This window comes from Penicillium concentricum, assembly GCF_028827145.1.
Source record: "Penicillium concentricum strain IBT 3081 chromosome Unknown utg000001l_segment0_segment0, whole genome shotgun sequence".
In the NCBI taxonomy this organism is placed as follows: Eukaryota; Fungi; Ascomycota; class Eurotiomycetes; order Eurotiales; family Aspergillaceae; genus Penicillium; species Penicillium concentricum.
The window spans coordinates 8419462-8445133 of NW_026622754.1; the positions used below are offsets into that span (position 1 = coordinate 8419462).

The following is a 25672-nucleotide window of genomic DNA, read 5'->3' on the forward strand; positions in this document are numbered from 1 at the left end:
CTCCATATATGTACTCCGTACTCCCTATATACGGAGTTGGCTGAAAACTACCCTTTATTATATATGATGTGGATAAGCTGAAGTCGACTATGGTTAATTTCTATATATATCAGCCTCATCTCAGCCTTCGATGAGTCCTCCGGGGCTGGAGGGCTATGCTATGACTAGCTATATAATTAGTAACTAAGCTGGATAGTTACTTTGTCATCTATTCCGCTTGTCTGAATTGCACATATCCATGGACATATATTCCACATACTCCTGTTCAAACGTTGTACATGTACGGAGTATATATATCGGACCACACCAAATGTGTGGATTTCAGGCTTCGTTCTTAGTATAACCTAATATAACCCACGAGATCCCAAGGCTACTATCAACAATCATTTTTTAAAGATAATACAAGATCAAACTGATTTTTCCAATGAGTGCCCAAAGATACTTATCAGGTACATCAATGGTAGGCGTTCTTATAGTGAATGATTAAGTCGCGGTGAGGTCACTCAAGTCCTTTGAGAAAAAAAAAAAAAAAAACGGTTGCTGAATCATTCAATGTCACTGAACCGCCCCGGGGAACTTGAACTTGAACTTCATCACTACCTAATTATAATTCGCTTTACGCACTTCCTTTTCTTTTCCTTATAGGAGTTATCCCTTGAAAGCGTGAAGTTCAAACTCCCGCGTCCCCACCATTCCACTTCCTTCCGCTCGATCGCGTCTTAGCCTCCTGCAAACTCTTGATTTGCGCGTAACGGCACCCCCAGCTCCTGGATATCGCTTTTCAGCCCTTTTCTTCTGATCTTCTTTGTATTCTCATCTCTTTGACACGTTAAGCCCCTTCATCTTAATTTTCCCAATTCTGTCGTGCCGGGACCTTCTCGGTCGCATGTGTCCGCAATAGCCGAACCACCACTGTCAAGGATGCTGCCTTTTGATCGCGCCACGGTCTCTGGCGTGTAGCCAACCTCTCACCATGTCACGCGCCTCCGCTGGCTTTGCAGACTTCTTCCCCACCGCCCCATCAGTCCTTCAACAGAAGCGCTTCAAAACAGCGCAGGAACGACGGAAATTACATGTCGAGGGTGAACAAATTTCTGAAAGGATCCCGGATTGTCCAGTGTCTCTTGCCTCAAGTGCACCAGCGACCGTTGAGACACCTCCCAAACCTGGTACAGACGAGGGGGAGCTCGCACCCCATCGGTCCCCAACGAGCTTGAATTGACCATTTCCGCCAAGGCGAAAAGCGTGGAGGATAGGACTGGGCTACCTCCACCCACGGCAAATCCCATCCCATCACAAATCGATACACTGACACCGCTCACCAATGCGGAGTCCTCACCCCCTTGCAAATTAACTAGTCCATCACAGCAAAAGGTCGCAGGCGGAGGTTCTCCGGGCACTTCTTCCAGGCCGAATCATGAAATCACCAAATCTGCTATCACGCCAATCCACACTCCTCCGACCCCTCAGTCGCAAACTCGACATCTCGAGCTCCGTGTGAGAGGGTGCAAGGTTGTGTATGATCCCGATCTCGACAAGCGAACCTCGTCGAAGGAAAAACGGAAAAAGCTCGAGTATGTGGATATCGTGAATAATGGCCAAGTAGATGCGCCACCCGATCCGCGTCGTGCGATTGCCAATTATACCCGCGGATCCGGCTGCAAGCAGAAGACAAAATATCGGCCCGCGCCTTACAATTTGAGGCCATGGTCATACGATGTGGCAACGAGCATTGGTCCCGGCCCTCCGATCCAAGTTGTGGTGACAGGGTTCGATCCTTTGACCCCGATCGCCCCGATCAGCGCGCTTTTCTCGAGCTTTGGAGATGTGGCCGAAATCAAAAACCGCACAGACCCTATCACCGGCCGGTTTCTGGGGATCTGCTCCATCAAATACAAAGATAGCACCTCAGCCCGGGGAAATGGCCCAACGTCAGCATCTAGCGCAGCGCGACGTGCATACTTCGAATGCAAGAAAGAACAACGTATTGGCACACGCAGGATTCGGGTCGAGCTGGACCGCGACGGGATTGTCTCAGATCGGATGGCCGCGAAAGCAGTCGAGTCCCAGCGACTGGCTTCCAAGAGTACCCTTCCACTTCCGCCTGCAAGTGAACCGAGACCCGATGTCCAGATCAAGAAAAGCGAACCACCACCGACTGCGCCCAAGGGTCCCTCGGGGAGGTCATCTTTACGGCCGGGGCTCGTTATCCCAGAAGGTCCTAGGGCCGGTGTCCGATCCCCTGTTATACAATCATTGGTCGAAGAAACTCCTATCTTGAGTCAGATCAAACGCGATCCATACATTTTCATTGCGCATTGTTACGTCCCAGTTCTCAGCACAACAGTTCCCCACTTGAGGAAGAGACTCAGACTCTTTCAATACAAGCATATTCGTTGTGACAAAACCGGCTACTATATCATCTTCGAGAATTCGCGCCGGGGTGAGGAGGAGACCGAACGCTGCTACCGACTATGCCACATGCAACCCTTGTTCACCTACATCATGAACATGGAGAGCCAGCCCTACGGGAACCCGAACTACGAACGAAGTCCCAGCCCCGAACGCCTCCGCACCGAACGACGAGACAAGGCCGAAAAGGATCGGACAAGGAAAGAGGCCGACTTGGATATCGAAGAAGAGAAAAAGCAGCGGGCACTCGATTTGGATCCATGTCGAGAGGTGTTATCTATCATCATTCGCGATCTGAGGGACAAGCTTCTCGAGGACGTCAAGTCACGCATAGCTGCTCCGGCTCTTTACGACTATTTGGAACCGAGTAAACATGCGGCCAAAAGGGAAAAGCTGGGTATTTCGGACCCCGAAGGTACAAAACGGTCTGTTTTCCAAATCGACAGCACCCCTGGCTCTCGAGGTGAAATGTCTGCCGGGCGAGACCCCCTCAGATCATCAGGTCTGAATGTCCTCGCTCTTCCTCGTATTCGGAAAGCCCATGGTCTTGACCATGCGGGTGCTGCTTTCCTCGACGAACGGCGCAGGCAACCACTACGAAAGAAAGAAGTCCGGCCCTTGTATCATCGCCTACAACAGTTGCACGATGATGAAGATTCGGATGACGAACAGCGCACTCCTGCTACTAGGGATGTCGATGAGCGGGAGAGCCGACCCCCCAGTCGCGCAAGTTCAACGTCATCGGAGGACGGAGGATACCAGTCAGACGATCTGGGATCATCTCAAGGGAGCGAAGAGCGTGGCACTCAAGCTGTGGACGATTTGGATGCCACAACTGAAACCGGCAATGTTTCTCATGAACTTGAGCTGTCTCCCACGTCAGGCAAGAGAAAGCGATTGACTGAAGATGAAGAAGCACGAAAGAGGCAGCGGCAGGAGGATGAGCTCTTTGGCATTGACTCGGAAACAGTTGGACTTGAGGGTGCAACTAAGGACCTGGAAACGCCTGTGGTTATTGGCGATGATCTCGCAGAGGATGGCGATAAATTACCAACGCATGATCAACCAGCAGACCAATTCACCGAACACGTCTCTCTCACACACCCCGAGGGTGATGACCTCTCGGTCAGCGAAACGTGGAAGGCCGAACCGATCGATGAGCCGAAAACAGAGATTGAATGGGGCTTCTCCAAGGATGAGCCCCGCGCAACGGTGCAAGATGATGAAACTATTGTGCTTGATTTGGATGGTTGGCAACACCTGGTCAAGGACGACGAGGATCTGCGATTCTTGCGAGAAGTCCTATTGGATCAGTCAGAATCAATTATTCGAAATCTTGCTGCATGGGGTTGGAAACAGAAGGAGATAAAAGCTCTCAATGGCCTGGAAACTGGCACGACCCAGGACGCTATCAGCATCCCTGGCTATTATGTGCAAAACCCCACAGGCGCTGCGCGGACAGAAGGTCGAAAAAGGATTATGGAGGCAGAAAAATCCAAATACCTGCCCCATCGCATCAAGGTTCAGAAAGCTCGCGAGGAGCGTGAGGCGAATGCTAAGGCAGACCCTCAGGCAGCAGCAGCTGAAGCTGCCAGGATTGCAGCCGCCAAAACAATATCAAAATCGACATCCCGGTCAACGAGAGTCAACAACCGCCGGCTCATTGCAGACATCAATGCGCAAAAGCAGGCCCTTCCCACTGCGAGCGGCGAAGGAGACGTTCTTCGATTCAATCAGCTTAAGAAACGCAAGAAGCCTGTGCGCTTCGCTCGCTCTGCTATTCATAACTGGGGCTTGTATGCCGAAGAAAACATCACTGCCAATGACATGATCATCGAGTATGTCGGAGAGAAAGTGCGTCAGCAAGTGGCCGATATGAGAGAAAGACGATACCTGAAGAGCGGGATCGGCAGCAGTTATCTTTTCCGAATCGACGAGAACACCGTCATCGATGCCACGAAGAGAGGAGGAATTGCGCGATTCATCAATCACAGCTGTACACCCAACTGTACTGCCAAAATCATTAAGGTTGATGGCAGTAAACGCATTGTGATTTATGCGCTCAGGGATATCGAAAGAGGTTTGTGAAATGTGCTCGCTTCAGGAGAAAAGACATGTGCTAACAAAATCTATCAGATGAGGAGCTTACGTACGACTACAAATTCGAAAGAGAGTGGGACAGTGATGACCGAATCCCCTGTCTCTGTGGCTCAACGGGCTGCAAAGGATTCCTCAATTAAACCACTTTCCGAGATCTATCTAGCGAAGTCTTCGGGAGGCATATTAACTCCCATCTACTGGATGGCGTTGAATCGGACTGGCGTTTTCAGGGTGGGAGCATTGACGCATTTATCAATGGCAATCGTGATTTCATAAACTACAAACTCTCTTGTACAATATACCAATTCCAAAAGAATTTCGCCTGTTTTCCGTTCTGAGCCATGGCCCTGAGGCAAAGTTCCTTTTAGAAAAGCAACTTGAGAGCGTAGTGTCAAATCCTAGAAGAAGTCGACTCAGATATCTGATAACCTTGGTGCCACTGCATAGGGTCCTCTTTCGAAGAAAAGGAAAGGAATGGAGAGACTGGTTCTCAAAGACCGGTTCCTAGCCCTGGGGTATCGATTTGCGAAGCAATTTAGGTGCAGGTGGGGATTGTAATGTTCAAACTGGGAGAGGTATTAGCAAAACGAATGCCAAAAAGGAAAAAAAAATAAAATTTCTCACCAAGGTGGCTTGGAAGAAGGAAGTTCGCAATTCCTTCTTTAATCATATATGAATGACCGCAGTTCCCGCAGGTCAATTTCCCTTCTGTGACGTGTGTCTCAAGTAGCAATCGGTGCAAGTCCTTCAATGTCTGCTCGTTGTTCAGAGCCGCGTCCTCGGGTTTCGACTCCGGAAGACTGGGGAATCCAAGCTAAGATCATGCAGGAGTCAGCTTATTTGTAATTGTGATTCAACCTGGGTTTGGATCAACTTGGGGTTGGGGTTGTAACTTACCTCGTTGGAAATGGTGCGCAGAGCTTCCCAGTCAATTCGGGGGAGGATGTTGCGGATGAATTCGGGCTGGAAATCAAGTTCCTGTTGCTCTAGCTCGGCATCGTTGAAATGTAATGGGAATGAGGCTGGTGATGTCTTGCATTCCTTCACGGCGCATGTCACGAAATTGGCGGTGATCACTTTCATTTTGGCGGGGTTTGGGTGATTGCTGGTAGATTGTCGATGTGATGATTTTGGGAATGTTGGTTGGGTATTTAGAGATCGATTGGGTCTAGATAGGAGATCAATTTAAAGGATAATGAATGTCGGTGGCCCCTCCGAGGGAGGAAAAAAATAAGAGCCCCACGGCTTATCGGATATCATGTGATCGATATGAATACCCGGACTATGAGCCCGACATTGTGTACTTCGAAATCTTATATACATTATTTACAGAAATTACCTAGGTTCAAACTGGAAGTTTTGATTAGTTTTGATTAGCCTTGATTAGCTATTATTCAGTTCGGATCCTTCAAGGCGGATTATTTAATCTGGACATCCAGCAGATCTAGATCGTCAATGTCATAGTCGCCTAGACATGAATCGGGGTCGAGTTTGTCCCCATCAAACACGAGGAAGATATCTTGGTCCGCAGAAATCTTCTGCTTATCCCGAAAAGCAGATATGAGTCGCGAAACCACAGTCTTTGGTCTTGCTTTGAGTCTGAAATCGTCGTATCCTGGACTCCTCAGAATAAGTTTCATTGGCTCACCCTGGTCATCTTCTGGGGGTTGCGACGCTGTAGGGGTGTTTTCATTACCAGGCGTAGTTGGCTGATTGACTGGAAGAGGTAAATCGGAAACCGCTTCCATATGTATGCGCAGCTCTTTCTGGCCTGCGGAGTCATCATCAAAGCCAAGGATACACCCGGAGTTTTTCCCGGTGTTTATGCCTAAACTTCTGCAAGTCGTCACGTCAAATAGACGTCGGCCCTTCCAGGTCAGGTAGACCGATGATTGTATATGCGGGTCGAAATTTTGGCGATTGCACCATGCCAACCGCACATCTCTTAGCCGCTGTGACATTTTTCGATGGACGAGTAATGGTTTGGTGTTCGCAATTTCAGATGAGATCATGATCTGGACGACCGGGTCATCGACTGGTTTTGGTGGTTGAACAGGCTGAGGAGGTTCAACAGGTCGAGGGCTTCGAGTTTCCGAGTCATCCACCAGGACAATCACTGGTTGAACAGGCAGAGCACCTAGTGGTTCCGGACCCCTGACTTTCTGGGGTGACTGAGACACGCGGTTTTCTGGGCTGTGTGTTTGGGTTGTTTCGCGTTGTTCGACTGACTCGGCCGACTCGGGTGAGGAATCACGCGAGGAACCCGAAAGCTCTTGTGGCTTTGGTACCACAATTTGAACCCTATCAACCTCGCGCGTCACATCGCGCACTGGACTACTATCAGCGCGCCCTTTTCCTTTCTCTTCAGAAAGTCGACGGCGCTTCTTTCGTTTTGTGTCTTCGGTATCTTCGGTATCTTCGGTGTCTTCGGCATCTCCTGGGATTTCCGGTGCTTTCGGCTGCTTCTGGTGTGCTTCACGGTTCGCAGCAATGATATCAGAGTACGTCTGTTCTGAGCGTCGATAAAAATCAGGGCCAGTTTCCCCCGTACTCTTGACTGCCCACGTGGGCTTTTTGAAAAAGCTCATGATTCTCAGGGCTGAAATTGGTCAAGTAAAAAATGCAAGTATGGTAAGATGACAGAATCTATTTCAGAGATGACTCGAGGGGCACTGATTATAATCAGCGATATGTTAGTGAAGGAGTAAAAAGTGTAACATGAGGGCCTAGGCGTGATCCAAACAATTGGCAGTCAAGGTGAAGGGAACATGCATCATCTTTCCGAACTTGGTATAGGCATAGTGGAACCTCGTGGGACACCGTCGTATTTACCGCCTACTAAAACTGCACTAGGGTACTTTCTGACCAGCGGAATATTTGACAATCTAGGACATCTACCCTCTTGCTTTCCCTTGAGCTGACATTAGATAGCTATGATTAACTCATATCTTTAGGAACCAACCCATTTCAATACTTTGAACGTTGTTTGCGAAGTTAATAAAAGGTATACTATTTATGACCGGCAATATGGGCAGAATACAATAGCGGTGTACGAAAACTTATCAGCAGATCCCGCCCCGCTTGCGATAGTTCATCACCCTCACCGCCTTCCTGGTCTCTCACTTTCGAATGCTTCGTCCCTCCGCCTACTTCAAAGCACATCTCAACCTGGTATGCCTCCCCTTTTTCTCCCTTGAAATTTGCTCTGGCTGACATTTGATAAATTTCAGACCACAGCATCAATATGGAGAACGCCCCAACCTCTGAAGGGAAAGACCCCTCTGTCTTTTTGAGTGAGATCATCGGTGCGCCTGTGATCGTAAAGCTGAATTCCGGAGTGGTATACAAGGGTATGGGCTTTTCTTCCAATTCCCAGTGGATTCAATTCTAATGCGCCTATAGGTGAATTGCAATCAGTTGATGGCTACATGAACATTGCCCTCGAAAAGACCGAGGAATACGTGAACGGAAAACTACGACGAAATTACGGGGATGCTTTCGTGCGCGGAAACAATGGTCTGTCAATCCCTTCTTGTCTTACCGTCATACGACTGGCGCGACAGTTTTCTGATCAGAACCTATAGTACTCTACATCTCTTCCAGTTGATCCGAAAATACACTGTTCGATATTAGCGATTTGGCCCACCTATGACAACCTGCAGGTGGATAAGAAAGACACACCTTGAGTGCCATCGCAATGATTTGGAACCTTCTAGCTAGGAGGACAGAATACAAGCCTAGATGGTGATTGACCAACTCTTATGATGCAGTTGACCAGACTTGCGAGCCTGAAGCTATGGAGGCTATGTACCTGAGGGGTTTCTTTTTTTTTTCCCTGCTTTGTATTGAGCTTAACATTGGCCCATGTCATGGGCTCATCATTTGTTGCCCAACCAGCTTGGTAATGTTTTTTTTGGTGATGCGGCGATGTGCCATTGACCTCTGTTTTAATTGATGCAAAGTACATTCGCGCAGTAATACATGATATTTGACTCCGATATGGCTTAGTATCCTTGCCTATAGGTTGGAGCTACGTTCCTGGGAATGTTGTACCCATATTGTACCTATATCCATGTAACTATTCCCGGGGCCGGGGCATTGATTAAGTAAGCTTTCCCAAGTGAGCCCTGTCCCGCCGAGGGGTCGTCCCCGCGACACTTTTTTTTAAGGTTCTTTCCTCGCGCCTCATCTAAATCTTCGGAATTTTTGACTGTTCTTTACGAAGATGTTGCAAGCAATCAAGTTCAGCAAGGGCAACCTTGAGATCCTGGATCAGTTACAACTTCCATTTGTCGAAAAATACATTCCCATTCGGACTACAGAAGATGGATGGCACGCTATCAAAGATATGAAAGTCCGAGGGGCACCTGCTATTGCTATTGTAGCAATGCTTGCCCTCGCTGCGGAACTGACCTCTGTGATGGATAGCAATAAACTTTCAAAATCATCAGAAGAGGTGTGCCAATATATCACAGAGAAGCTTGCTTATCTGGTGACGAGCAGACCAACTGCCGTCAATCTCGCCGACGCTGCAGGCAAGCTGGAGGCTCTAGTGATCAACCGCACGAAAGCATCGGGCTCTACTGGCCGCGACGTCGCAACCACGTTTATTCAAGGAGCAGAGGATATGATGGGAAAGGACCTCGAGGATAACAAGAAAATTGGGCACAATGGCGCAGAATGGATCGCCACTCATGCAGCCAAGGGGAATTCAGAAGTTGCTGTTTTGACTCACTGCAACACTGGGTAGGGCCGATCCACTGCGCTATCCGTTATCCGTTGTATGTTCTCACTAACACTGAGTCTCTAGCTCTCTCGCCACTTCTGGATATGGCACAGCATTGGGCGTGGTTCGATCGCTGGCTTCGAAGAACATCCTACGTCACGCTTATTGCACAGAGACTAGGCCCTACAACCAGGGATCTCGCCTTACAGCATTCGAGTTGGTTCACGATAAAATTCCAGCTACACTCATCACGGATTCTATGGCAGCCGCTTTGCTCGCAGATACCGAAGTGGGCGTGAATGCAATTGTGGTGGGAGCGGACAGGGTAGCAGCCAATGGTGACACAGCCAACAAAATCGGCACTTATGCGCTGGCTGTCTTGGCAAAGTACCACGGTGTCAAGTTCCTTGTTGCAGCACCACTCACAACCATTGATATGGCCACAAAATCGGGCAAGGATATCGTCATTGAGCAACGTGCAGCATCCGAGGTGACCAGCATCAAAGGTCCCTCCGGGGGGTCTGAGACCACCGACCAGATTACGATCGAGACCGTGCAAATTGCCGCGCCAGGGATCAATGTCTGGAACCCGGCATTCGACATTACTCCTGCGAGTTTGATAGATGGGATTATCACAGAGATCGGGGTTGTAGAGAAGGGATCCGATGGCCAATATCACTTGGGTGGACTATTTGACGGTTCTGCTTTTTGATCCTGATTTGTGCCCGATTGACTCAAGTTTGTTTCATCGACAGATGTAGCCTCCGCTGCAGCAGTACCCTGCTTTTCGAAAGATGCCAATAGTTCATCAACTTGGCTTTCAATTGTGTTGAGATGATTCTCCAGGGCCGAGGCAGTCATTTCACCCCTAAATATATGTCAATATCATGAAATTATTTATGTAAGCTATATGCAGGCTCACTTACTTTGTAAGATCTGCGAGTACCTATATCATGAGTTAGCTGTGCGGTCTTGGATCAGTAGAGGGGATCGCCTAGCAACATAGTCTAGGCCAATAGATGCTGCTTGCAAACACCGAAATAGGGGGAATTACCTTCGCCATATCGAAGTCTGCATCCGGTTTGGACATGATGAGTGTTTGACGGTGTGTTGCTGAGTACAAGAGCGATTTGAAGACAAGAGGTTCCTTCAAAGGTTGTCCGCGGGCTGACAAGCGGGATGTCATCGGGGCCATCGACACGATTAGTCATCCCGAACCCGAGATTGATTTCCCCGATAAGAAAAGAGAAAAAAAAAACCTCTTCACTACTTATCACCATCCACATATCGTCATCATGGGAGTTCAGAAAAAGACTCGCAAGTATGCGCTGGCCAAGAGAGCCATTTCTATGCGCGATAATCGCCTGTTTGTCACAACCGCGAAACACAGTTTTGTTTCGACTTGCTAACAGCCGGTTATAGGAAGCAAAATCAAGACAAGACAGAGAAAGGCAAAGAGGCAGCGAAGAAGGATGACCTCGTCAAAGAGGCGTAAGTACATCATACAATACTGTCGCAAAAACCATACTGACAAGTACGGTTCTAGCCCCCAAGCTCCTTCATCCATGTTCTTCCAGTTCAACACGGCCCTTGCCCCCCCATACTCTGTGCTGGTCGATACCAATTTCATCTCCCACACCATTCAGCACAAACTCGAGGTCATCCCCACCATGCTCGATTGTTTGTACGCCAAATGTATCCCTATCGTTACCGATTGTGTACTTGCCGAGTTGGAGAAGCTTGGCCCGAAATACCGACTTGCCCTGCGTGTAGCCAAGGACCCCCGGTTCGAGCGAGTCAAGTGTGACCACAAGGGAACCTATGCCGATGACTGCCTGGTTGATCGTGTCATCAAGCACCGTGTCTACATTATCGCCACAAACGATCGTGATCTCAAGAGACGCATTCGGTATGTAACCTACAGCTCGACTTCATTTTCGCAGCACCAGCCAAATTCTAACATCCATAATAGCAAAATTCCTGGAGCACCCATCATGAGTGTCGCTCGTGGCAAATATGTGATTGAACGACTTCCCGATGCCCCCGAAAAATGAGCGACTTGAACGATCTATCGTTGTATTCGTCTGTCGCCATCACGACCATCCACATGATACCCACCAAAATCTCTTTTTCTTTCTTTTCCTGAAAGTTGTAAAATAACATAACAATTTTCGCCTCCAGACACCGGACAATCAACCGGTCACAACACGCAAGACCAAATTATGCTGTCAACCGACCGTATCTGATCAAACAAAATGACTGCACCGAGAACCAGCAGCATCGCTCCTCCCAGGGCTGGTTCTAGTACTTTAAACCTATGTGCCAATGGAATGAATCATTTGAAGGACCCGGGGCTTCTCAGGCAAGGTTATACAGTGGCGCAATTACGTCTTCTCCATATATGGCGACCGGAAATGCAAATGTGCTTGTAATCTACAAAGACCAATGGATGTCAAATTCCTAGCTGACCACCGTCATTTCCCTAAGGGCTCGCGAACCATGCGGTCTTTAATTTGTAAAGCACGTAGTGCATTCGCTTGCAATGTGTGTTCATATTTGTTAACCATATGTTTCTATCATTTGACGAACCGCATGCCGGACAAGACGAGTGTTGACGAAGCTCTGGGTCATTCTCTGTCGCGACATCATTATGTGTAGTGGAGGTAAATCCGCGAGTAGTGAGCTGGATTCAACCAATTTATCACCAGGAGCAGCGATATCGAGAAGTTGCTTCAGTATTCGTAAAGAGTACAGTCCAGCCTGCATTTGAGCAAGGAGGTGAATGTCTGTCCATTTGGTACTCTGTACCATATATCCCTTTGTAAGAAAGCTCTCCAATTGCTTCGCACTCGGAACTGTGGTTGTGCCGGCTCCATCACGATAGATATCGGAAAGAGCAAACAAATACCAGAAGCTCTCCGCTGCCAGACCGCCGTCAAAGGCAGCATGTGCTGTGGCAAGACGTTTCCGGACGAGATCCAGGTCAGAGGTCACGGTATTTGTTCCGCTTAAAGTGATCTCCTCGGCCACGATCCTTCCGCCTCTGCGGACAAATTCATGTACAGCCGCGAAGCGATTGGCAACAGGACGGGAATTGTTGAAGAACGAGTACCCAAGGGACCTATATGTTCGACCTTGTTCCCAGGCACATCGCCTGGAAGAGTCTTCGTTCAGAATGCCGAGATAGACGTGCGGCTGTTCGTCCAAGCAGTAGATACCAGGAAGTTCATACTGCCAAAATAACTCCGATACCCTCGGATCCAACGGCTGTAATGACTGCCTTGCTCCACGTATCACCTCATTATCTGTGGTCTCGTGTTGGTATTCTCGAAGAAACTCCAGATATTCAGAGGAGAGCTCAGTCGCCTTACTGCTCTCCTGAGATATCCGGGTAAGTTCAGCAAAACGCATGTGAACATTCCTTTGCAACTCGTAAGCAAACCACTGAACGCTTGGGATGCCCAATCGACCAGAAAGCGAATGGGGACAGATTCTCAGCCCGCGAATATCGGGTTCGGCTGGATCCCAGACGCCCGAGGACGTTTGCACTGAGTCTAAAAACAAGACCGCGCCATGCTGGCCAAGATCGTGAAGTAGGAGATCCGAATCATCTGTCAACACTGCACAGCCGGTAAGTTTTGCCACACTGGCACACTCGACATCTGCTTCTCCCGGTACCATGACGGTGATCTCAGCCCAGGGGTAATCAGTATCGGCAAGGCAGCTGATATCATCGTCAACCTCTTTCCGGATCTCTTCCTTGCTCCATCGGTTCCGCAGGTCTTCAAAGACCGCGGATACCATGAAAGGATTCTCTGGAAGGCCTTTTCGTCGCTGAGGCAAGCCTCGACTGCACCAGACCTGCCCTCGTTTAGTCGGCATCACATCGCGACATTTGGGTGTTGCAGGCAGAGACAGGTTTCGACGAGCTAAATCCAGTCGATGTCGTAACTTTTCAATTCTGGAATAGCGGATTTCTCGCTTGGAGATGGGTAAGGCACCATCGAAGCATATCTTATGTCTAAAGGGTAGGAGAGAAAGAAAGTTGATAATCAGAGGATAGCTGGGTTGAAGACTAGTGCGAGGGCTTACATTTTAACTCCCAGTCTGGTTAATTGGAGAAGGAAGCTGCTCACCCCACGACTGATTTCGTCGCAGGTTGGCTGGTAGTCAAGGACATCAACATTTGGATCCATCCAACCCAAAAGTCGGCGATAGGTATGGTAAACTAGACTGGGCCCGTCGATGACCACGGCTTCGACTCGCGGAAGTTCTGAATCGATTTCCCTCCCATCTAACAAGACATTTTCGGCATATGGAAGAAGGTGCCTGGTTAAATGAGGGATCCCCATGGCCAATGTCGTGTAAGAACCCTTCTGATTGTGGGTTGTTTTTTTTGTTAGGTCCAACCTGGGAAATTTTTTGTATTAGTCAGGGATGGTGAGGCCCGCGGTCGTTGGATTCCAACTTGAGAGATTTTGGATATCATCCTTCTTTAAACCGGAAATGAAAATATGTATAAACTCAGAAGGTGCCGAGAAAGAAAACCAGACAAAGTAGGTAGGACCAGCAGAAGTCCTTAGAAGTTCCTACAAAATCACTGGATTTAAAACAAATGCATATATAGATTCAACGTAACAAGCATGATAGATAACAAAGAAAACAAAAGGCACTCTATGCCTCGAGGGATATTTATCCAAGTATGGATCTGTCCATTTTAAATTACCGGGCAGATCGCAAGAATCCAACCACTCCGCGACAGTAGCCCACCAGCTCAGCTAGGCGCTTTCCTTCCCGCTGCTGCTCAGCAGACCAAGTTGCGAGAGCATCTTGCAATACACGATACTGAGGCTCATCCTGAGTAGAGCTGAGACTCACAGTGTCGGCGTGAATCTTCAAAAAGACCGCCATCCAAGCATTGACAAGCTCAAAGTCTCTCTTGGACTTCAGGCGAGCAGTCAGGGCAACAACGAAATCGGACAACTCGGAGTGTCCATCACCTACTCGAGGATCCAGTGAACGGATCTCGAGATCTGCTTTGGCCGGAGATAAGGTCTTGAGGTGGTCGATAAATGAGCTGAAGTCACCGGAACCATGGCCGACTGCCAATGATCGAGTGAAAATAGATTGAGGAGCATTGGGAGTTCCACCATTTTGCAACTTGGCAATCCGCATCCTTTCGGCTTCGGCGGTTTTGGCCAGCAATGCAGCATCGTCCTCGGTGCCGGGGATTTCACTGGCGGTCTCGGGTCCACTGGAATTGAGGAGAGAAGGAAGGAAGAACGGAGCCTTCTCGGGAGCCTTAGGAGCTTCCTTGGGGCGATTGCGTTCCTGTTGAACTGTTAGCTAGAGAATTGCACTTGTACAGGAATAAAAACATACCCGAATAGTGTCTAGGTGAATCAATGACTGCCATCTGCTCTTAGGGACAAGACTGAGAGTCATCATGTCGTGTTGTAGTTGTTCCGTTGCCAGTACTGGGCCCTCTGCCTCATCTTGCTCGGTAGTATCCACAAATGCGGCCTCAATAAGACCAGCACCGCCTTCCCCTGAGGTTGCCGGGAGTCCAACGTTCTCAATAACGTTCTCGTCCAGATTCTTGGTCGACACAGGCATGAAAAGGCTGCGATTGCTCCAAAGGCTGATGCCAATGCTACCAGCGTGTGCGGTGGCAAGGAATTCACCCGTTGAAGACATGGCCAGAGCGACACATGTGCTAGAGACCCTGAAAATGTCAATCAGATGCCCAGTGGGCATGTCCCATACGCGGACCACCGAGTCCATGGAGGCAGCAACAATCCATCGTCCATCATTTGAGAAGATGAAATCGTTGACCTGACCAACACATCCCCAGAATTCACGAACGAGCTTTCTGGTCTCGAGGTCAATGACACGGATCGAGAGGTCGTCACAGCTGAAGGCAATCAATTCGCTCGACTTGTTATAGCGAAGTCCAGTAATGGCAGCCATGGGGTGCCAGTCTAGTTCATCAAGGAATTTTCCAGAGAGGAGATCCCAAAACTATATTACAGAAAAGTCAACTTGTGAATCCCTAGAAGAAAAAAAAAAAGGGGCGGGGGGTACCTTGACTTTGCCATCCAGGCCACAGCTGACAACGGTACGGTTCAAGCTGTCAATCATCAAGCCAGTCACAGCTTTGGTGTGTTTGAAGGCTGCAGCGGCCGAGACCTGAGCATTGGCTTTGGCGCCACGGGAAGCTGGGGGGCGAGCTGGGAAGCTTTGTCGGTGCTGGCCTGACTGCATGTTGAACATGTCGATAGCACCTCCGGCTGATCCAATAACAGCGAAAGTTCCACATTGCGAAACCGTCACACTCTATGAAGAATATTAGCAAAAGAGAACAATTGCATATCATGTTCAATAACCTGCGCACCTTGACTTCTGTTCCATCACTGGTTGCAAACGCCCATCGGCCTGCTCTCTTCTTGCCCCAGAACCAAGTACGTGCGAACTTGTCGCCCCGGTGACCAGTAACCACGCTTTCCCAGCCTGTTGCATTGGAAGCGTCGGCATTTGTAACCTTCGGGTTCGACCAGATCGGACCGGAAGTGGTGACTCCCATGCCGCCATCACGGTTGAGGCTGCAGGCAATACATGTAACCTCGGGAGCTTTGAGATCCTCTGTATTTGAGATGTTGGATGGCCCTGCCTTCTTGGCCTTGCGTTCCAAGCTACCCTGTGAGATCTCGGTATGCTGGCTATCTTTGCGCAGACTGAGGCCCCAGAGACTGCAATCCTTGCTTGCACTGAGAAGCCACTTGCCGCCGGATTCGGAACCATCTGAAGATGTCGGCAGGAAATCGAGAGCGCTGACGGCAGCGGAGTGTCCGTTTCTTCTATGAAGAGGTCTGGGAATGGGCGAGAATGGCGTTTCGTCGAAGATCCAAGTCTTCAAAGAATTGTCGTCGCCGGATGACACGAGCACGGGCTGTCCATCCAGGAACTCAACACGGTTAGCGCCCATGGGCTTTTCGCCGCTTGACACCCGGTGGGCTCCACGAAGAATGCCTGCAATGCGACCTCCATTATTCAAGTCCCAGAGTGTGATATCGCCGCTACCACTTGACGCGGTGGCCATAACACCTGAGCTGCGGCCATCGTGGCCAGCACCCAGTCCATCGTTGCGGAAAGTGATGGATGTTACGGGGAGACCCCGGGATGATGCGTTCTTGAGAGACAAAACCAGCTGACCTGAGCTCACGTTCTGAATAGCCAACGCACCGCCCTTGTAGGCAATGGCAATAAGAGACAGAGCAGGTGTGGGCTGAATCGCAGTCACGGGCCCAGCATCTGACGATAAAGCGGGCAACGTGTGAAGAAGTTTTCCACTGCGGAGGTTCCAGATATCGACGGCTCCGTCCGATCGGCCCACGAATATCTTGTTCAAATAAGTCGGCATATTGCACATAATCCCGGTGTAGATCTTCTCTCCAGAAGAACCCCGAGTAGACTGTGGCCGCAGACTAGCATAATGCTCGTATGTGCCCGTCTTCCAAACCTCGAGCCCACCGGTCCAGCAACCAACCACCCATGAACCAAACACCACCAGGCGTTCAATGGGCCCCTTCAGGTCTGCGGGACCCTCAAGCTCTGCAACCTTTTTGCCACGCTTGAAAACCCAGACTCCTCCGGGGGACTGCGATCGGAGATGGCCCCAAGCTGCGAATACCTTATCCTGCCACGCGCATGTTGCCGTGATGATCTCCGGTGTTTGGGGTCGAGTCAGAAAGATGAGGTTCAAACCCCGGCGCAAATCATAAGTCTGCAGCGAGTGTCCAACGGAGGTTGTGATTTGAAAGGTCGATTTACCTAGGCGCACCGATGTAAAAGGAACGGGTGTTGGTGACACCAATCCTAGTGTCTTTATAGCGACAAGTCAGTTTAGAGACAAGAAGCGATTCAAATGTGTCTCTCAACTTACACGGAAAGGAGCAAAGATCTTGGAACCACGTGTTCCAGCATTAACTTGCGATACCCGTTTCTGCCTCTTCGCAAGAGGCAGATCGAAATTATCGGCCGCAGAAGGCATGATATCAAGGGACACGACAATGGGTATGCCGGAGGGTTCAAAGTAATCAGAAGAGAACCCTTAACTTTTCAAGTGAGAATTCCGTTCTGACTTGTTCACCAAGTCAATCACGAAGGGTATCTAAGCAGTCCAAGTCGTTCTCACTAGCTTTGTCTTTTTTTTCCCGCTGTTTTTTTCTGCCCCGCCCAGCCCTCCAGACATTACACCGCCTTCAAGTAGATGATGTACCTTTGGCCCGGGTAGACAATACCTTCACATGAGAATATCTAGGATTCTCTCTTGGATCTGTCATGATTTAACATGATTATCTAGCTTATATAGCTGCTAATCATCTTCGATTTCTTTTATTCTCTTAAAACAAACTCACCGATCATCTTATCTTACACTACTTTGTACTAATCAACATGCTATCAAATAGTGTAGTCATGTGTTGGGGACTTCCGTACCAAGTACCTGGGTAGATGGGGCATACGTACTTTTATATATACTAATGGGGCACTCTATAGGAATACGAGGAAGCCCGATGAAACGAATACACAATTGACATACCATTTTCAACCCTTCAAGTCTGATGAGTAAAATGTACAAACTTGAAGCCAAAAGGCCGTTCCCTTCTCCGCCTATGTCAAAATGCGGAACCCCCCATCATATTTGGTAATACAATCCAAAGAGCCTGGAGCTTCCAAGACATTCCTGCTAAGAATTTGTGATTTCTCAAATCCCCCATTCCATTGATCAAAATTAGTTGAATTTGATTTGATTCCATTTGATTTTAAAACACAATACTGTCCATTGACCCCTCATATGGATAATGCCGCTGAGCACAGCAACGGCTCTTCTGCCGATGCTGAACCCTTGAGACCCGCAGAACCCAACCTCTCGTCGCCTTTACTTGATATGGAATCCGATTCCAACGACCTGACGCCCACAGGACCCATCCTCGAACCTACATTGGTGTCACCTAAGCCTCCATCACCCGCAAAGTCGATCCAAAGCCAATCGGGGAAAGTCGATTCGGGGTTTGACCTTCGCTCCGCCAGTCGAATGGGACAGTCCGCACGCCCCCTAAGCCACGGACCTAGGAGGCTCAGTGGAAGCACAGCTGCCAGTACCGCTGCAAGTTCCATCTATGAGGTGGAAACCGGCTCCCTAAAGCCATGGAGGATTGGAGTCTGTGCCTTGGATGTGAAAGCACGCAGCAAACCGAGCCAGAATATCTTGACTCGACTCCAGTCGAAAGGCGAATTCGAGGTGATCGTTTTTGGAGACAAGGTTATTCTCGATGAGGCAGTCGAAAATTGGCCCGTGTGTGACTTCTTGCTCGCTTTCTTTTCCGATGGATTCCCCTTGGACAAAGCCATTGCGTATGCTAAACTCCGCAAACCGCTTTGTGTCAATGACCTGCCTATGCAAAAGGTCTTGTGGGATAGACGGCTCTGCCTGAGAATTCTGGATCATATGGGTGTTCCCACCCCGAAGCGGCTGGAGGTCAATCGTGATGGTGGTCCGGTTCTAGAATCGACGGAACTAGCCCAGCATATCTATCGTCTCACTGGTGTGAGGCTAGAAGGCCCAGAGAGCGGAGTTGGTGGCGGTACCCCCAAACCCAGAATGTGTCAATGTCCGAGGATGGCGAGGCCTTGGTTGTTGACGGCAAAGTGTTCAAAAAGCCCTTTGTTGAGAAGCCTGTAAATGGCGAGGACCACAACATTCACATCTACTTCCCCAACGATCAGCAGTACGGCGGCGGTGGAAGAAGGCTATTCCGAAAAGTCGGCAACAAAAGCTCGGAATACGATCCTAATCTCACTGTTCCAAGATCCGTCACTGAGACGGACGCAAGTTATCTCTACGAACAGTTCCTCAGAGTGGACAATGCGGAAGATGTCAAAGCCTACACCGTTGGGCCAGACTTTTGTCACGCAGAGACGCGCAAATCTCCCGTGGTCGATGGCCTCGTTCGGCGCAATACCCATGGGAAGGAAGTACGATACATCACAAAACTTGGCAAGGAGGAGGCAATAATCGCATCAAAGATTTCAAATGGATTTGGTCAAAGAATCTGTGGCTTTGACATGCTCCGCGTTGGCGATAAAAGCTATGTCATTGACGTCAACGGCTGGAGCTTCGTTAAGGACAACAATGATTATTACGATAAATGTGCCAACATTCTCAGGGATATTTTCTTGGAAGAAAGACGCAAATGCGAGGGGATATCAGAATCGTCTGAGCCCCCATCGCCAGACATAGGCCCCCTATCTAGAAGGAGCACGGCAGGATCTCATCGCCAAGCCCTAAAGACACTGCTGAAGTCTCCTAGCACTTCTAGGCTTTATGGCCCAAACCAGAAACCTACCGAGGCCTCAGAGTCATGTACTCCATCACTTGCGTCATCTGGGGTAGAGAGTACTGATATTGGCGCTGCTCTCAGCAAGTTGAATTCCCGGGAAGCCCACTCCACTACTCGTGGCTATAGTCCCTCGAACACGAAATCCCCTGCTCTCTCGGTACAACATGCCAATGATGAAGCCCTTCCGCCCCTTCCTGCTTCCAAACATTCTTGGAAGCTGAAGGGTATGGTGGCTGTGATTCGACACGCAGATCGGACCCCGAAGCAAAAATTCAAGTTCACTTTCCATAGCCAACCTTTTGTGAATTTGCTGAAGGGGCACCAGGAGGAGATAGTGATTAAGGGAGAAGCTGCATTGGCCAGTGTTTCTGATGCCGTCAAGCTGGCCATGGAGAAGGGGCTGGAAGACATGGAGAAGCTCAAGCTGCTCCGCACATCTTTAGAGAAAAAGGGGGGCTGGCCTGGTACCAAAGTACAGATCAAGCCAATGTTCCGGAAACGAAAGCCAGAAGAGATGGGAGAACAGGGCCCACCGGAAGGTTCAACTCCATTGCCCGAGGTCAAACCCTGCGAAGAGCCCACTACACCTGTGCCCAATGAGGGGGAGGGACTGACGCCAGGAGACGAGGACTTACGTAGATCACAGACACGAAGTGATTCTATCTCAGGTGCGACTTTCTCTCGGTTCTCCGCCGCCGAGAATGACTTGATCCTGGACAAACTACAGCTTGTGATCAAGTGGGGCGGCGAGCCCACACATGCTGCGCGTTACCAATCACAGGATCTTGGACTGAACATGCGGGATGATCTCAAGCTGTTAAACAAGGAGGCGTTGAATAACGTTCGCATATTTACCAGCTCAGAACGTAGAGTGAGCACCAGTGGTGAGTTATCTTCCTTGCCATTATTTGCATCAAGCTAACGATACTCTTGAAGCACAAATATGGGCATGCTCATTTTTGGACCAGAAGGATATCCCGGAAGACTTGATACAGGTCCGAAAAGATTTGCTTGACGACTCAAATGCCGCCAAGGATGTCATGGATAAAGTCAAGAAGAAGCTGAAATTGCTTTTGCGAGAAGGGTCTGCGCCTTCACAATTTGCTTGGCCTAAGGATAAAAACATCCCAGAACCTTCGGTTGTCCTGGCTAGGGTAGTTGAACTGATGAAGTTCCACCGGGACGTCATGCGAAACAACTTTGAGAAACTCGACGGCTCACCCCACATCTCACCGACTCCATCCGAGGACCCTGAGACCTCGAGCCAATCCTCTGATATATCTGGCATACAGGGTCGTTGGTGCGCGGGTGAAGATCCTCGCCTCTTCAAGGAGCGGTGGGAAAAGCTCTTTGCAGAGTTCTGTGACACCGAGAAGGTCGACCCGAGCAAGCTTTCCGAGCTATACGACAGTATGAAATTTGATGCACTCCACAATAGACAGTTTCTGGAATGGGTCTTCATGCCACAGGACGGTGCCCTTGACTCTGATGAAGATCAGAAAAGCAAGAGCGCAGCAAAGACAGACACGAGCGCGGAGGGGAAACTTAGACCGGAAGCCGGGAACGACAAATCCGAAGAGCGCGTCGAAAACCAGACGTTCGTTCATCGCTTTGGATTGAAGAAACGCATCCTTGCTCTCGAGTCACTGCCGCACCTTCGGGCACTAGATGATTCATACGATCACTACTTCAAGCTTTTCCCTGGCTCCCAATCTTCCAAGTGCAAGATGGATGAGCGCCTTTCAAAGCTCCGAGAATTGTACAAGCTAGCGAAGGTTTTGTTCGACTACGTGACGCCTCAGGAATATGGAATCACCGACAGCGAGAAACTCGAGATTGGCCTCCTAACATCTCTTCCCCTTCTTCAAGAAATTGTTCGAGATCTAGAAGAGGTACAGGCTTCGCAGGATGCCAAGTCCTTCTTCTACTTCACCAAGGAATCTCATATCTACACCCTCTTGAACTGCATCTTGGAAGGTGGAATTCAAACTAAGATTGCCAGGAGTGCCATCCCAGAACTTGATTATCTCTCTCAGATTTGCTTTGAGCTATACGAAGCTCGAGACAGTGAATCGGACTCCTACTCCTACTCCATTCGCATCTCAGTCAGCCCTGGTTGTCACGCCTTCGACCCGCTTGACGTGCAACTCGATTCCAGGCACTCCATCGGCTGCACCCCACGCCGAAGCCTGACAGCCCATCAGGATTGGAAGGAGGTGATTGAGACCTTGAAGGCGAAATTTAACACGTAAGTTGTACCCTACCTCAACTCCCGGGACCTTTACTAATCACTGCATGTAGTGTGGAACTTCCCAAGACCTTCATCGCAGTAAACCTCAGTGACAAGCATAGCTCTCATGATGAGACTTCACCGACGCCCTCGCGTGGAATTTCCCCAACCCAGGACTAAGATCGATATCCCCGGGACATTGTATTTGTGATGCCCTCTTCTTTTTGCTTTATTTTGTGACCGACAGATTTGGATCGGACTGCTTCTTATGTACCCCTGCCTTGTCGAGATGTATTATGTATCTAGTAAAACAACGTAGCAAGAAGAATATCAGCTATCTCAAATTGGACATGTTGTGATATCTAAGTTTCTATATTCATTCCAGTCCTAGTGCATTATGTATGGATTGGGTCATACTGCTGGTATAAAAGTCCAACCAATCAAGTTCCTTTCTATACAGGTGTCTATTATATGTTGACAAAAAAATTTAATAACCAAGTAACATTTTAATTTTTGGTAAAGCGACAGTCAAGTGATAGTGATTAAAGAGTGATATTTCTGCTAACTAGCTAAGTAATAAACTAAGTAACTAAATAGTACGACATGGGTTAAAAGTCCGGGTGAGCCGTAAACCCCGCCCTGTCAACTGTTGACTTTTCTCTCACTACGCTACATACTCAATGATGCCTGACGCTTTGGCAGTTGATATAGCTGGAAGCAGTCTGAAATACACATCTCATGCAGGTGTTGAGTGTTCGGTTGACTTCAACGACATTCTCTGCGTGTTGTCCAACCCTGCACCCACATATAGTGTGCTGTTCTTCCAGAAAACCGAACTGGATGGCTCTGAGGACTTTTCTTTAAAAAAGATCGACATCGAGTCCCTGCCTGCAGCACTATCTCCGTTTGTGACCAAGATTCCCAACCACCTTCGACATGATGATGAACCACCAATCGTCCAGGTTGTGGTATCAACTGGATCAGGAACGGGGAAAGCCAAAACAGTCTTTCAAGATGTTGTACAACCCTTTCTTACATATATCGGGCTAGAGAATTACGAGCTCTACGAAACACAATCCGCACAAACTATTGTCGAGCTCGCACGATCGAAATTCCTGGAGCGGGCTCAGAATGGCGTTCCTCAGACCATCATCCTACTTTCCGGGGATGGGGGCCTCATTGACATTCTCGAGATTTTCTACAAATCCAAGAAGACGATTGGTGTATCTCCCAATATCGTGTTGATTCCTTGTGGGACAGGGAATGCCATGGCCAGTTCCATTGGATTACGATCTGGTCCGGTGCTGGACCTTTCAACACTACTTCGAGGCAGCCCATCTCCTATACCGATATTTGCTGCCAAGTTTTCACCTGGCAGTCGGATGGTCATCGATGAAGGTCGTAAACGAGCCGATATAGACACCGAGGTTCACCACACAATATACGGGGCCGTTGTTGCGAGCTGGGGGCTCCATTCTGCGTTAGTTGCAGACAGCGACACATTCGAATATCGCAAATTTGGAAGCGATCGTTTCAAGATGGCCGCAAATGAGCTACTTTATCCATCGGATGGCAGTCCGCCTCACCAATTCAAAGGCAAAATCACATTAACCAACTCGAATGGCCCGAACGAGGCACGTTGCCAAGAGGCAGTGGGTGGCCTTGAGCACATGTATGCACTTGCTACGCTCGTTCCACGACTTGAGAAGGATTTCTTGATTTCTCCAGACTCAGTGCCCCTGGATGGAAAGATGAGGTTCATCCGCTTCGGTCCTATGTCGGGGGAAGACGCGATGCATTTGATGACTCTGGCCTACCAGGGTGGTCGACATGTGATAGAAGATACAGTCACCTATGTCGACACTGAGCAAGTCCGTATCGATTTTCAAGAAGATGAGGAGAAGTGGCGACGCGTTTGTATTGATGGAAAGATCGTTGCTGTCGAAAGAGATGGTTGGGTGGAGATTTCTAAAGAATCTAGCCGTTTGCTGAACTTGATTAATTAGATAGAGATTCATTAAGTTGCGATAGAAATATATATTAGATTTGAATCCAGCAGTTCATTGTACAACATATATAGGCGGGACGGGTTACTCTACATAGGTAAGTGGATGATGCATCCGACGGTCCTCCGGACGTGCATGGATAGCTGTATAATCAGCAAATCGGACGCGCTGCTCTATACCTGACCCCTACAATCCCGGTCATTTCTTTGTCTAGGCAACATCGCATTCGTCATGCTTCGCATCGAAGGTTATCTATATATTTTAGTCCAAATATCCCAGAGAAGACCTTATCCCCATGTTACAGCTGTCTCTATCTAGCACTATTGCTAGTTTCGGTGCGAAGTCCTACATCAATGGCCTTCAATTCCACTGCCCCTTGGGCAGACGATACTTCCGAGAACGCGTTCGGGCCAGTTAGCCACCTGAGGCCATTTGACTTTACTATCACCTTCGAGCAGGCTATATTGTCGATCATTCCTTCGACGATCCTGCTACTGGCTGGACCACCCCGACTACTCCATCTGTCTCGTTGTTAAAGAAAAACGCGATCAGAACATGGCTATTTCTTGAAGTTGGTCAGGTACACTTGTTATGTACCATTTCCCGTAGATTGGGCTGCGACTGACGACCTATAGGCTATACATAGCTCGACTCCTTGGAATCGCAGATAGTGTGGTCTCGTTCAGTTCGGATGGTCGAGTTGACATTCAAACAACAGGCAGCGAGGCCATTCGCAATACAAATTTCTGGCAGGCCAGGCAATATTCGGATACGAAAATCCAGGATGACGTGAATGGCAAGCCCCATGATCATTCAAACACAATGGCTTCGAATTCCGATCCTAAAGTCATTTGTTGAGACAACGCCATGTGAAGACCAACCGGGTATAGTAGCAGAACTGCCTGCATTATGGCCCGGCAGGGGGCAATTAACATACAGGGTCTCTCTCTCCGATATCCCGACGGAACTCTGGCTCTGGATGACATCTCGATGCATATTTTCCCGGGCGAAAAGATCGGAATCTGCGGCCGCACTGGGAGGTACGTGTTTCTCATCTTCTGGCTTTCATTTATTAACCAGACTGCTGACCAACTCTCCATGTTTCAGCGGGAAAAGCTCTCTCACGCTAGCCATGTTGCGTCTCATAGACTTCTCACATGGCAATATCACAATCGATCAGACTGACATTCCCAAGATTGCCCCCGGATCAATCCGAGAGAGGCTGATAGCTGTGCCGCAGGATCCGTTCACACTTTTGGGAACAATCCGTTATAATGCAGACATTATGGGACTCTCCAGTGACAGCGAGATTACATCTGTGCTGAAACAGATTGGCGTTTGGGAAGCGATCGAAAGCCGTGGGGGCTTGGACGCACTCCTTGAGGACCATCCACTGTCATAAGGAGAGCAGCAACTATTCTGTCTGGCACGGGCAATTCTCAAAAGACAAACGAGTAACAGTGGATGTCATGTACTAATTCTGGATGAAGCCACGGGCAGTCTTGATACCCAAACAGACCAGCGAGTACAGAAAGTCATGAGAGACGCTTTCCACGACTGTACTGTTTTCAGCGTCACTCATCGAGTATGTCCCCAGTTTCATCGCCCTAACTTACGGATGCTCAGAGCGAGCTAATGGTTGAACAGCTTGATACAATTATAGATTTTGATCGGATTGCAGTATTGAATGCTGGACGTCTTGTTGAGTTGGATACTCCACAAAACCTTCTTGCTGGAGAAGGTCTATTTAAGCAGATGTACTGTGGTACAGATAAATAGACATTTTAGTGTCATTGTA

At 48.9% G+C, this 25672-nt stretch overlaps 12 protein-coding genes across 12 annotated transcripts; 7 read left to right on the forward strand and 5 right to left on the reverse strand.

Moving 5' to 3' along the window:
- Positions 1-973: 973 nt before the first annotated feature.
- set1 (histone methyltransferase SET1) lies at positions 974-4652 on the forward strand (the record flags this gene model as incomplete). Its single annotated transcript, XM_056720982.1, is given in 3 exon segments — positions 974-1169; positions 1181-4492; positions 4549-4652. The coding sequence occupies 3 exon segments, from the start codon at positions 974-976 to the stop codon at positions 4650-4652; spliced, it is 3612 nt and encodes a 1203-aa protein (XP_056585117.1).
- A 421-nt stretch (positions 4653-5073) lies between these two features.
- N7517_003253 (RNA methylation protein TRM112) lies at positions 5074-5619 on the reverse strand (the record flags this gene model as incomplete). Its single annotated transcript, XM_056720983.1, has 3 exons — positions 5410-5619; positions 5137-5326; positions 5074-5078 (listed from the first exon to the last, which is right to left on the reverse strand). Exons 1-3 carry the CDS (start codon positions 5593-5595, stop codon positions 5074-5076), a joined length of 381 nt encoding a protein of 126 aa, XP_056585118.1. The 5' UTR covers positions 5596-5619.
- A 311-nt stretch (positions 5620-5930) lies between these two features.
- Positions 5931-7100, reverse strand: N7517_003254 (small ubiquitin-related modifier domain-containing protein; the record flags this gene model as incomplete). Its single annotated transcript, XM_056720984.1, has 1 exon — positions 5931-7100. The coding sequence occupies one exon, from the start codon at positions 7098-7100 to the stop codon at positions 5931-5933; it is 1170 nt and encodes a 389-aa protein (XP_056585119.1).
- A 656-nt stretch (positions 7101-7756) lies between these two features.
- Positions 7757-8119, forward strand: N7517_003255 (U4/U6-U5 snRNP complex subunit LSM6; the record flags this gene model as incomplete). The annotated part of the gene is made up of 3 exons (XM_056720985.1): positions 7757-7862; positions 7915-8028; positions 8097-8119. 3 exons carry the CDS (start codon positions 7757-7759, stop codon positions 8117-8119), a joined length of 243 nt encoding a protein of 80 aa, XP_056585120.1.
- Positions 8120-8737: 618 nt separating this feature from the next.
- On the forward strand, positions 8738-9950 carry N7517_003256 (S-methyl-5-thioribose-1-phosphate isomerase; the record flags this gene model as incomplete). The annotated part of the gene is made up of 2 exons (XM_056720986.1): positions 8738-9258; positions 9323-9950. The coding sequence occupies 2 exons, from the start codon at positions 8738-8740 to the stop codon at positions 9948-9950; spliced, it is 1149 nt and encodes a 382-aa protein (XP_056585121.1).
- On the reverse strand, positions 9914-10328 carry N7517_003257 (uncharacterized protein; the record flags this gene model as incomplete). Its single annotated transcript, XM_056720987.1, has 3 exons — positions 9914-10106; positions 10165-10184; positions 10293-10328. The coding sequence occupies 3 exons, from the start codon at positions 10326-10328 to the stop codon at positions 9914-9916; spliced, it is 249 nt and encodes an 82-aa protein (XP_056585122.1).
- A 205-nt stretch (positions 10329-10533) lies between these two features.
- N7517_003258 (rRNA-processing FCF1 family protein) lies at positions 10534-11292 on the forward strand (the record flags this gene model as incomplete). The annotated part of the gene is made up of 4 exons (XM_056720988.1): positions 10534-10604; positions 10661-10729; positions 10785-11147; positions 11211-11292. The coding sequence occupies 4 exons, from the start codon at positions 10534-10536 to the stop codon at positions 11290-11292; spliced, it is 585 nt and encodes a 194-aa protein (XP_056585123.1).
- A 505-nt stretch (positions 11293-11797) lies between these two features.
- Positions 11798-13120, reverse strand: N7517_003259 (uncharacterized protein; the record flags this gene model as incomplete). Its single annotated transcript, XM_056720989.1, has 1 exon — positions 11798-13120. One exon carries the CDS (start codon positions 13118-13120, stop codon positions 11798-11800), a length of 1323 nt encoding a protein of 440 aa, XP_056585124.1.
- An 840-nt stretch (positions 13121-13960) lies between these two features.
- N7517_003260 (rRNA-processing protein UTP21) lies at positions 13961-17288 on the reverse strand (the record flags this gene model as incomplete). Its single annotated transcript, XM_056720990.1, has 5 exons — positions 13961-14569; positions 14621-15259; positions 15323-15574; positions 15633-17120; positions 17181-17288. The coding sequence occupies 5 exons, from the start codon at positions 17286-17288 to the stop codon at positions 13961-13963; spliced, it is 3096 nt and encodes a 1031-aa protein (XP_056585125.1).
- An 804-nt stretch (positions 17289-18092) lies between these two features.
- Positions 18093-22048, forward strand: N7517_003261 (inositol polyphosphate kinase VIP1; the record flags this gene model as incomplete). Its single annotated transcript, XM_056720991.1, has 4 exons — positions 18093-18845; positions 18899-20522; positions 20575-21886; positions 21940-22048. 4 exons carry the CDS (start codon positions 18093-18095, stop codon positions 22046-22048), a joined length of 3798 nt encoding a protein of 1265 aa, XP_056585126.1.
- Positions 22049-22548: 500 nt separating this feature from the next.
- On the forward strand, positions 22549-23874 carry N7517_003262 (diacylglycerol/lipid kinase family protein; the record flags this gene model as incomplete). Its single annotated transcript, XM_056720992.1, has 1 exon — positions 22549-23874. One exon carries the CDS (start codon positions 22549-22551, stop codon positions 23872-23874), a length of 1326 nt encoding a protein of 441 aa, XP_056585127.1.
- A 909-nt stretch (positions 23875-24783) lies between these two features.
- Positions 24784-25276, forward strand: N7517_003263 (ABC transporter integral membrane type 1; the record flags this gene model as incomplete). Its single annotated transcript, XM_056720993.1, has 2 exons — positions 24784-24914; positions 24982-25276. 2 exons carry the CDS (start codon positions 24784-24786, stop codon positions 25274-25276), a joined length of 426 nt encoding a protein of 141 aa, XP_056585128.1.
- Positions 25277-25672: the final 396 nt, after the last annotated feature.